The sequence below is a fragment of the Helicoverpa zea genome, chromosome 7 (assembly GCF_022581195.2).
Source record: "Helicoverpa zea isolate HzStark_Cry1AcR chromosome 7, ilHelZeax1.1, whole genome shotgun sequence".
Taxonomy (NCBI): domain Eukaryota; kingdom Metazoa; phylum Arthropoda; class Insecta; order Lepidoptera; family Noctuidae; genus Helicoverpa; species Helicoverpa zea.
In genome coordinates this window covers 6,658,911-6,670,964 of record NC_061458.1, presented here as the reverse complement: position 1 = coordinate 6,670,964, position 12,054 = coordinate 6,658,911, and the positions used below count along the sequence as shown (strand labels likewise).

At 34.7% G+C, this 12,054-nt stretch overlaps 1 protein-coding gene across 1 annotated transcript; it reads left to right on the top strand.

Annotated features, from left to right (window-relative positions):
• The first annotated feature begins 10,068 nt into the window (after positions 1–10,068).
• On the top strand, positions 10,069–12,046 carry LOC124631834. The gene is made up of 5 exons (XM_047166461.1): positions 10,069–10,145; positions 10,393–10,484; positions 10,639–10,858; positions 11,269–11,541; positions 11,820–12,046. Exons 1-5 carry the CDS (start codon positions 10,110–10,112, stop codon positions 11,988–11,990), a joined length of 792 nt encoding a protein of 263 aa, XP_047022417.1. The 5' UTR covers positions 10,069–10,109; the 3' UTR covers positions 11,991–12,046.
• Positions 12,047–12,054: the final 8 nt, after the last annotated feature.

Genomic DNA, 12,054 nt, shown 5'->3' with positions numbered 1-12,054 from the left:
GCAATTCTCGTCTATTCACGAATGTAATTTAGCAATAACGATTACACTTGGCACATCCTTCACAAAGGATCCAATAGAACTCGTGATATGAGTCACATGACTCGACAAATTGTTAGCTCACATGTCACAATTGAGAAAGGTAATTTCAGTGAGGGGGAAATTTTCACGTGATGATCGATTTGGATCCACGGTAACATTGATCTGACACAATACTTTGAGAGCACTTTATATTTCAAGCCTGCTTAATGCCGAAACATCCACAGTACATCTCAGTTTACGTATAAGTTCTGATTTTTCACACGCCACATTAAGAGAAATGTTGCATAACAGTTTTCTCAATGAATATTTGCTTGTGTATTATTATAATACTTCTAACAATCTGTTACTACATCTACGGAAGCCATATTTCTTTCAAATTCAATAATGTATAGAAAAAGAGAGCGTCGATCATTGAAATGATGGATAAGTACCTGGCTAGTTGCTCCACATGGCCCCAATCCGAGTCACGTAGTGTCGGCATCGTGCACAGCTTCTTCCTGCTTTCCTCGTAATTACCACCATTTTCTAAACTTGCTCACTTAGGTACAATATTTGTCGTTTATATACTTGAGAGGTTTGGAAGTGACCAGAACGTAATTCGGGAACACGATACTTACGCGAATATTAGACATTTAAATAGAACTATTTTTACGGAACGTAACGTTATGTGTCATATCTTATCAAAGCCATATAATTTTCAGGTCGTATAACGAAACGTACTTGTAATCAACAATTTAAAAAAAATTGAGAATCAAAATGGAATTGAAGGAGCAAAGAAGTCAGTCAGGTTATTATTCGATTGTCCCGAGAGATTTTGTTAACGATTTATCCAGAAATCTGAATTTCTTGGGTCTCGGCTCAAAGGGCTCGGAGCAAAGCTCACTATGTGAGGGGACTTTTTTTTTGATTCTCAATAAGAAAACCATACATGTAAACATCAACACAATCTAAGAGACAACAGGACCTCAATATATCACTGGCTGGAAGGAGTACCTACTGCGAGAATGTAAAAACATGTATCATAATATACATAAGTATCTACTGTGTATTAATTGGATCGACTGAATGACAGATGATGTCCGTGGATTGACCTGGAAAATAGCAATCACAATTTCTTCTGAGAAGTCATTGTGTTGACGCTGGGGAAAACTCCAAGGTTTCTTTACATCATGATCTACCAAACGAGTATACCAAAGGTGTAATCTAATAAATCTGTAGCGGTTTACAGAAGGTTCTTTGCTAAAGTTCTTCGAATCAAGCAAGGAGAACTTCATACATTGCTATGATTGTAAGATCTTTATTTCTTACAGAGCAATTCCCTGTAGGAAAGCCAATCCTTATTTTTAATTTGACCTCCCCGGTAAATATATACTATGGTATAAGGTGTTATTGACCAGGAACAATCCGTCCTCTGAAAATTTCAGGTGACACCAGAATTCATATGACACCATTTTCGCTGAGAAATACCTAGATGAAATTTTGAATAAGATCGCGTGATTGGAGACGCAAAACTAACAAATGCATTTATCAGCTCAACTGGTTGACTTAAACCCTTTGCCTAATGAAGGCGTGCGTACAATATAAACTTTATAGGTACCTACTGATGCAATCTACCACGTTACGGAGTCCGGTAGCAGCTGACTATGAAGGTCGAAGGTTCGTTGTCAAGCCAACTAATTTATCAGCTTCTTAATTCGAAAGGATTGAAAGGAGATCGGAGCTAAGGTCGCAGGACCAAATAAAACTATGCTGGTCACATTCTAGGCGAGTGTGTGAATTAAATTGATTTCGATTTGCGATGCCAGATTTTATATGCAGGTCACATCATTTTTTGCTCATAGAGAGATTTGGTTGATAACTACATATTTCATGAAGGAAGGACTACCAAAATCACTGGCATTTCAAACTTACCTATATTGTACTTAAGTATGTACTTACCTTTGTCATTATCGTCATTTCATTTTTTCTTACCTTGAATAAGATTACAAATTAATTCTCAGCTACTTAGACTGACACAGACCAATAGAAACACCTATCTTAGCAAAATCGTAAAAGCCAACTTGCTTCAATTAACTTTTAACATACTAGCAGCCACTCTACTAGATGTTTGCTAAACAGATTATGCATAAAATCTCGTAAAACCTCTTTTATGAAACGAGACCGGCTTGTAATTAAATGTAATCTTATGCACTCGATCACTTACAGACTTCACTTCAAAAGATAACTACATCTTACGTGAATATTTGAGAACGAAGCAACTTTTTTGTGGTGTCGAAAACCGGTCTCATCGGTTTCAGTGTTACAAATTATTGTTGTAAAAAAATAATCGAGAGAAGGCATCATGCCCAAAAGTCTCATCTTCCATAATCATACGTCATTTAAAGCGGTATGAAATTAAATATGGGACTACCTGCGAGAATAAATAGGTGTTGTTTATGATACTGCTGGTGAATAATGAATTTATACTTTTTTCCATACAGACAATAGCGTCATAAAGCACTCACATTCGTATATCCTGAAAGATATGCTTGTCATCATGTAAAAATTATGAGTGTAGGTATTTACATGACAACAAAGAGTTCATTTAAATATTATCTGCTTGTAGTATTATTAATAATTAATACACTCAAAGTCTGTTTCATAAATGCGTGAAATTCAGTTCCATACAGGGTCTATCCAGGAACTTACAAGAGGCGCTCACTCAGCTATGGAACTACATACTTATATTAGGTTTACCTACCTGCTTAGGTTACTTACCTGCTATTGTACGCACATATCCTTGTACCCTTGTCTGACTAAGATTTGGTAAGCATCTTTCCTCGTCAACGTTATGCAGCGAGTACTTAACAAAAAATCATAAAAAGAATCTGATAAAGTATTTCCACATACACGTCAGGACCTTCGCCTCAACCTCCATGCACTTCCACTCCTCTAAAACATTGAGCCTAAAGACTAAAATAGCTGGTTACAAGATCAAACCTTAAATCAGTAGGTAAAACACGGATTCTTGTAAAATTGGGTAACATGTTTAAAATGCATGACACGCGATACTTACTTCGTTTCGTGTTTACTGTCTGACAACGGACAGCTGAACATACTGCAGATTTTTAACGTTTTAGACATTGTAATGATCACTCAGGGGTTCCTAAATATATTTTTAGTGGACTACAATAGTTCAGACGATGGAGGAAGTAACTGTATGCATTAGTCCATTTGCCAGTTTAGCTGGAAAATAAAAAAGAGAGTTCTTATTTAATCATCTCCCCAATCTTGCATAACTATGAAAGACTTTATCATTTTCATTCTTTATATGTATAAACTTAATCACTTACATTTCAAAAAAACTGTTTTAAACTGTTTTTTTTTTATGTAAATATAGATTTAGTTTATTTTAAAATATAAAGTACAAAATAAAAAGGTTCCGTCCTGTAATAAAACAATCAATTAAAGGTTTCTCTTTGTAAGCCTAGAAGTGGCTTAGTACCTACTGTACAATACCTAGTAAGTTCGCAAGTCTGTATTATATAATAAATAGTACGAGGATAAAAGATACGTCTCAGTATGACTAGATTTTTTTAGACACCTTTAATCATGAGCAGCTAGATGAAAAGCAGAATTTATTTCTATTCTTATTTTGAAACCTGCGTTACCCTATATATAAATAGCTATTATGACGGAAAGCGAATAAAGATAATTCTGAATAAACAGATCGTAGCATAACATAAATAATAGATAAGTCTCCTGCTTTGACAACCTCAGAACAAAACTAAGATTTTATAACTGGCATAATTAGTTAACACAGTTAACTAAGCCGATAACAAATTGGATCTATATGGGCAAGTGTTCTAACTTTCCAGTATAAAATGATACGTCACTTGTTTGTCTTAGAAAGGAAGTCTTTCAAAATTGATAGGTCAAGTTAGGTTAGTTATACGTATTACCTTGTCAAGTATCAAAGTCAATACCGTTACTGATCACAATTGTTATTGTAAGGACATTAAGATGTATACACATTTGCTTTGCACGTAAAACATGATTCGACATTGAGCAACAACTTGTGTTAGAAATTACATAATATACTTACTGATTATACCTAATCAATCGTGATGCTCAAAATGTGTGAAGGATTAGTCGGTATAGGTTACCGACATATCATTAGTTATCTTTTCATTTTTTTTCATGGATATCACGACAATACACTCATGCAGTTATTATTCTCAACTCAACCATTTTACACGATGATTGCGCCTGAGTATGAAGGCTTCTTTGAAATTAAGCTTTCAATACCCCTCAGTCTTCAGTCAGGGGCTTATCCCCAAGTAGGCATAAACACCTAAAAACCCAATACCAAAATAGGTAAGTACTTAGTGCTTACGGTTGAAAATAAATATTTGAAAACTAAGCGTAGGTACTATGAAAGCTGAAGTATTTGTGTCAAGAAATACTTTCCATAACTGTTTTTTTTATTGATTCTGCACATTGCACAAGTCATACATATTTTATGAACAAAATGCACGTGTTTACAAAAATCGTGACCGACCTAAAAGGTAAATACGGGATCTCCCGCACACGGTAAAATGATGCAATATGAATGTTTTTGGGTACCTACTGTTATAAGTAGGTGATTGAAGTCATCACATTTAGAAATAAAAAAATTATGAAAAAGATTTGCACCTTTACGTAATTAAGATGTGGACTTGTAAAGCGACACGATATTGGCAGTGTTCAATCAATCAAATTAGGTATATTTATTAGTAAAGATTTGATAAAATATTTATTAGCGTAGGTATCTACCTAATTTGAAAGTTACTTACTTCAGGACTTCGCACCTAATAGTCCTAATTCCATCCACGTAGGTAAGCAAAACATCTTAGAGGGCAGCAGCTTATCTATCATAGCAGCACATAAAGCGATTTTTGCTATGTTAAACTTAAAGAATAGACGATGAACAAAACAAAGATTTATTTCGACATAATTAATTGCCGATTGGAGAACCAAACGAATGAATTTTCAATTTATTATTACGTAAAGATGATATTCCTTATTTATGACGTCAAAGTCATTTTGCAACGGACCCGGATTCACACTCACCAGGAAATTAAAAACAGTGATAGATAGAACATATTTAACTCATGTATATTGCAACAGTTAGGTAAACAAAACCGAAAGATCACTCGTCGCGGAAATGTCTTAGTTTTTTATCAATACCAACACTAAATAAAACTCTTATCATATTAATACATCTTATTTACGAATATTAATATGTAAACGTATTATTATTAAAGTTCAATCGGAACAGGTGTGGATTAATTAAATTAAAAATACTCTTGACGTGATCTCATCTAGGTCATTTGTCACAATTAGGTATGTTCAGCTCTAGAAGCCACGGAATGCTGAAAAAATAGCTCAAATTATAATTCTTACATTTTAATCATCTTTTGTTTAAAAAAAATAACTGAGATGACGTCAGAAGGAAAAGTAAGGAAAAAAATTAGAGACCGATCCCAAATAAAATTCGGATACATTACTACTATTATATACACCGTGACTTTTTAGTCGTCTTACAAAGGTGGTCCACTCAATCTATCCGACATAAAATACCACTAGACACGATTATTAATTTTATAGCCTTACTTAATTAAGATAGTAGGTGCAAAGAAAAATACTGAAAAAAAAAATGTTTACGTATCAAACGGTAGAAAGTAGATACCTTCCCAACGCGCCGCGCTCCATTGATACAAGATTCGGGCAGCGCTCACAACAGGGTGTTCTTATAATCTACGGCATGCATCATAATAATGAATTAATATTTATTTTTAAATTATTCAAATCACATAAATATTTTTTTTTTTATATGAACGTTTACTAGTCATTGGATACATGAAGTGGGTTGCCGTTGTAAGACGACTAAAAAGTCACGGTGTATATACACGGGGATAATTTGCTACCTTACATTTGATGGTTAGATAAGATAAGAGAGTCATTCGTATGCATTTTGTATGGCGAACAATTACCTCTAACCCCTCAGGAATTTACTTACGCACATTCTGACTAACAATCTGCAACTTTCGCCTATTCAACCTAACGTACGAGTATTATCTGTGATATATTGTATTCGTTAAGGCTAGGCGGGTCAAGGTGCATTTTATTATCAGCACTTACATAACGTTATGTCATCGTCATACTTACGTAACTTGTTAGATTTGACTTACTTAGGTAAGTACCTATGTATCTAAGTTACATTAAGATTCGCACGCGATTTCGTCCCCAGGCGAGGGAATTGAATCCCTAATCATAATGAAAAGAATTATACTATGTCCATATCCTATTTCACCTTAAGTGTTCAAGACAAAAAAAACTCTTTCGCATTTGTAATTCGATAAGCAAAACAAAGTAACCGAGAGTAGTTTCCTTAGTTAGTTCCTAATTCTGTAGGTAGAACAGAAATTGGTAATTTATTTTCCCCGGAAATCTATGGTTAATACTATTAATTATTTCCTTTTAATACAACACATTCAATGCAAATATAACGAGTGAAGATGTCACACAACTAGTTTCTTTGTTTATATAAAATAGCTTACCTTTATAAGAATAGTCGAAGGTTCAGCAAGATTCTTCACACGTATGGAAACCAAACATCTTACATGTGTAGGCAGAATACATACAAATACCATACTCATGTCTGACACCTATTTAACTCCTTTAGGGTTGCAATTCCCCAAAACAGCATTTGTCCTAAAAGAGATCTCCAATCTCCATGTAGAAATGTTGCGGCTTTAAGCAGTTGTGATTTCTGAAAATTGCGGACCTTTCATAAAAAAATCACTGATTTCAAAAGTCGAGCGTCTTTTGCAACAGATCTAAAGCCTCTATGTCCTTTCTCAAGCCGTAAGTAAATGAATGGCATAAAATTCTATAGACAGGCAGCTTTACTTCTATAGTATAAAAAAAAAAGAAAATCGACACATAAGTATCTACAGCTCTAGTAGACCATCTAACTTATGTCGGGTTTCTGCGAATCTTTATCAGTGGCTTTTGTACCTATTAATTTTTGTTTTTCAGTGTATTTTGAAGACAAAGTACATAACATGTAACACTGTGCTTAATCCGTGATATTATTGAATTTCTTAACATTTACAGAGCCTCCTATTTCACCACTAGGTAGGTTACCTACCTTAAGAAACCATTTGCACAAGCGTCGAACAATGGTGTTAAACGCACTAAGTTGAAATAGCAACAATATTTGGAATGAAAATACATAATATTGTGCAAATGCCAGCCCCACGGTGTGACTGGAAAACCATGGCCTACTATTTTCTGAACCCATAACATTTTTTTTACAAATAATTTTGAATGAGCATGGTAACGAAGGTACAGGAAAAGGATTAGGTAAAATTTTTACTACTAGGTACCTAATAGTGATCACCTTGGCTGTTAATTTATTACTTCTAGATAAAGATTATGTATAAACAGAAAATCCAAATTTTAAGAGATCGGAATTTGCTTAGAGCTACCTATGCAAGTTATTGTAGCTCTAACCTGCCTCTCTTCACATCTCCGTCATTGTCGGCCAACTGATTTGCCCCGTTTGCCCTACATGTCTAATAACATACTAAAACCACTTAGGTACCTAATATATATGCATTGCTTAACTATCACGTACTACTTGTTTATAATAAGCAGATCCTGGAGTTTAATATGGATGTTAACCTCGAAATCGCACTGCCATTTATCGCCTGATTGCAACACGTAGCAATCTTCAACCTGTAAATTAGTTCAATCATTTTATACGGGCACATTTATTACCGGTTCATTTTATAACTATAATTTTACTCTGAGTAGTGCCTCACGTGTTTATTAGCATATCAATTATGATTTATAAGACGTTGTATGGAGTTATGGATTGTAGAATTTTGATAGCGCCTGGCCACAATGAACAGCAATGGAGTGGAGTGATGCTAAAATTTGCTAATCACGTAGGCGCGATGGCCAGAATGAACGGTTTCTCTCGTTGTTTAAAACGTCCTACTAACGATAGACCATAGTGATAAAATATAACAAGAAAAATACCATCTTTAAACTAAATAGCAAGTATTATACCAAAGCATACCTACAACCAATTAAGTAGGAATTTTATGAAACAGTTTTTATGTAAAGTCCACCTTGAAAGAAAATAGATCCAGATAATTGGGACGTAGTAAACAATTACAATCTAATAAACCTAGAATTAACACACATGTCGGTCAACCAAGACAAGATTTGTAAATAGTTCTAATATTAATAACGTAAGCTACTAGATTAACTTACTAAAATATGAATGCCCAATGACATGTAGACAAAAATCCTTTCAGTCTTTCTAATTTCATTTTTTAATTCTACCTAGGTACCTTTATTTCACCCTTTACCTATATCGTACTCTCTATCCCAATCACTAGGTATGTTTGGATCGACGCAGCATGACTTAATTTTCTATATTTTCTTCTCTTCTTTGGTCATCCCTTTTCTCTATGGCCATCCTCTAATTTCTAAAATTCTGCATGAGCAATATTTTTTAAATGAACACGGTCATCATTTTTGTATTAGAACCCAACCAAGACATTCCTGACCCCTCAAATTTAGTGCGTCAATAGTTTTTAGGACCTTGATAAACTAGGCAGCCAATATTATATCACATACTGACCAGTCTACTTTAACCTATATTCTCCATCTGACATAAGTTATTTTAACTATGTATGTAAATTCATTTCTAAACAAACATGTCGTTAGAGGTATAAATAAGAAATTAATGGCCATTGATTATCAATGTTAATACGTAGGTACACCTCTATTTTGCCCATTTATGGAGATAGTTCATTAATTTAAATTATAAGGGTAATGTTTTGATTATTTTATGTTCACGATAGTATTTTTAAGCTTAATCTTATAGTTTTATAGAATTTAGTTGGATGATGTAAGAGGTGATGAAAGAATATAGGTTCTTACCCTTTGGAAAGAGCCTAAACGTCTGTGGTCCGGTATTTATGGCATTTCCGGTTAGGTAGGTATATCTATCCTTTATTTAAATTTGGTTAAAACCAGTAATGCTCAAGGAGAGAAGATGTTTCAAATAATGCTCGAAAGTAGGGAGATCACTCTCAAAAATCCTTGGGACTAATGGACGACGTAGTCCTTAATTAGTTTGCATTAATCCCAGTTTATAACCTGGATAGATCCAGATGTGACCACGTAGGTAACACTTACTCTCGTTCTAGAATTTCCATAAATCACAAAGTGGGTCACTGAACGGTGAATACCTAAATAAAGTACATTATTGCTCTATCATGGTATAAAAAATAGTTGAGATAAAGATATCTGTAAGGCCTTGAGATTCTCTCAAATAATGGAGTTTATCAGTATCAGAATGATGTTTCATAATAGATAATATGTAAACCTAAAACGAGAGCATATGGCATTACTCAACACTTAATGAGGCATTAATAACAATGATTACTAAAAATGTGGCTTAGGTATATACATTGTTTTGTCTGTGACTAATTTCACCCATTCAAAAACGTGACTGTCCTGGGAGGTTTTTTTTCTAAAGTTTTTCAAGTGTAACTATTTTCGTTCATGGGCACCATCCTCTAGCACCAATATAATTAAGCTCTTAACTGGCAAGTGCTAAAATCTGTGCTCCTTGGAATGCATCAGACACCTGGTATGTGTTATCAAGAGGACAGTTTACTAACCCAGAGAAAACGAAATCGAATTGTAATTATTAAAAAAATTAATAGTCACCCAGGTAGTTGCGCATAATTGACTCCCGCGACAAAATGCTGCACTGATAAGCTAATAAAGAAACAATTTAGTAGGTAAATTGAGTAACAGTTCCAATTTAAATATTTAAATTCTAACGCAATTTTACGCAATTAAACGCCAGCGCATATTAGGTAGATAAGATAATAATATTTGATCTCTAATAAAATAATGGGCAATGTTTTTCGAGAAGTACTATAAAAACCTTAGGGATGCTGTCGTAGGTACAGTATCAAATTTTGATTCAAACTCTTCGAGGTATCTTCCAAATCACCATGAAATATTTCACTGTATTCTGTGTTTTGGCCGTGGTAAGAATTTTTAACATTATAGGTAATATTTAAGCTATTTTTTTATGTTTAATCACTGTTGTTGGACTATCGTGCACATCCCTTTTCTTTATAGGTACCTACTATTAAGCAAATGGACAGCGCGATAGTCAGATGGGCGAATCTCTAAATTCCTCATTAATGATACCTACTGATGCTGCAACTAGATAGGTGGACTTCTAAAATAACTAGGTGCATAAATATAATAAATTGTACCTCAACCTTCCAGGTGTCTTCGGCATTTGGGGCTCCAAATGTGGAAGACCACGATTTGTTCGTGGCCAGCCTTCGTGATGATATCAACGTAATGGCTGACACGAGGTATGTATACCTATGTATTAGCTTATACTTAGTAATAACCTTTTGTATTCTCACCACACACCTTTCAGGAACATAAGGGTTGCTCGTACCAGGTCACTAGCTATGTACTCGACGTTAAGGTCTGATCTAATTTTCTTTTCTACTCAAATTACAGAAAGCTCATTGAACAACTGGTTGAGAATCTGCAGAAATCGGCACAGGAAGCTTTAAGTTTGGTTAATTCCTTCAATGCTGGAATTTTACATGAGGCAAACGATATTAAAAACAAAATCGTTGGTGATGTGCAGAAATTCAAAAACCGTGTTACGGACGCTGTTGACAATGTGATGCACAGGATTTCAAACTCCAGCCACGCTGTTAAGGAGTGTGTTGATGTAAGTAGACCATAAATAAAATGGAATTAATTGTCAGATAAAGATTGGAAGTTCGTATCGTGCTTTGGACCTACATATTAAACATTTGGAACAAAGATGATACCTAAATCATAAACAGACGTGTCACGATACCACTTACGAATATCACGTTTATATACAAATTGTAAAAAGATCGTGAGTAGTGCATTATTAACTAACTTAAACAAAGTGTTAAACTAATTCATGAAATGTATACTAGGTATCTACATTGTATTCTAACTCTATAATATAGGTGATGTGACCCGGAAGGCATTTTTTATTTCATTCCCGATACATAGGAAGGCAGTGTTGTTATTTCATCAATGTCGATGTTGATGTCAGTTCACAGCTAAACATAGGTATAAATATAGGTACTAACCAGGTAATAACAGTCCCACAGGAGTGCTGCAGCTACAGTCTTTAACAACACCTTATCCAACACTCTATCTTGCGTCGACGAGAGGATTTCTGAAGTCTCCAAGGAGATCAAGCACTTGATGACTATTGCCAATGAGGCCATCGCAGCTGGTTCCAAGGCTTTGGAAGATATGAAGAAGTGTACCGGAGACAGCACCAACATCTGGTACGCTGGGACTTGCTTGGCGCATGTTGCGTTCAAGACTCAATTGAAATCTGCCGGATTTCTTGGACAGTCTACTGTTTCGGTTAGTGTTTGTACCTTTTATACATTTGGAATACAATAGCCATAAATTATAATAGAAGATAGCTTTCCAAATAGCTTTGGAAGAGATAGGAATTCCTATATTAAGTAGATACTGGAAATAAATTCTCATCGGTATGAAGTGTTACACTGTTATCACCTCTTGGCATTACTGGTATCCAATTTATCTGCACTTAACACTGGAATGAGTCCTTAATAATGCGTTCCAGCAAGCTAGATATTGATTAATGTTTTGAGTTTTCACGTTTTGTTTTTCCACAGATCGGTCGCATCAACTTGGGCATAGCATCACTGCCAGCGGCACTTGAAGTCTGTGCTGGAATGCAACTCATCCAAACTGGAATCCAGACTGGAAAAATCATAGTGGACATTGGTGGTTGTTCGGCTAGTGGAGTCTTCAACTCAATGATTGGCAAACCTCAGGTTGAATAAGTACTTTCTATGTACAGTAAAATCATGTTTAAGATGAAATAAATATTTTAGCTTACTACCACCA

Coding starts and splice junctions, on each gene's coding strand:
- LOC124631834 (XM_047166461.1), top strand. CDS start 10,110: ATGAAATATTTCACTGTATTCTGTGTTTTGGCCGTG. Junction 10,146..10,392: donor TATTCTGTGTTTTGGCCGTG/GTAAGAATTTTT, acceptor TCAACCTTCCAG/GTGTCTTCGGCATTTGGGGC. Junction 10,485..10,638: donor AACGTAATGGCTGACACGAG/GTATGTATACCT, acceptor CTCAAATTACAG/AAAGCTCATTGAACAACTGG.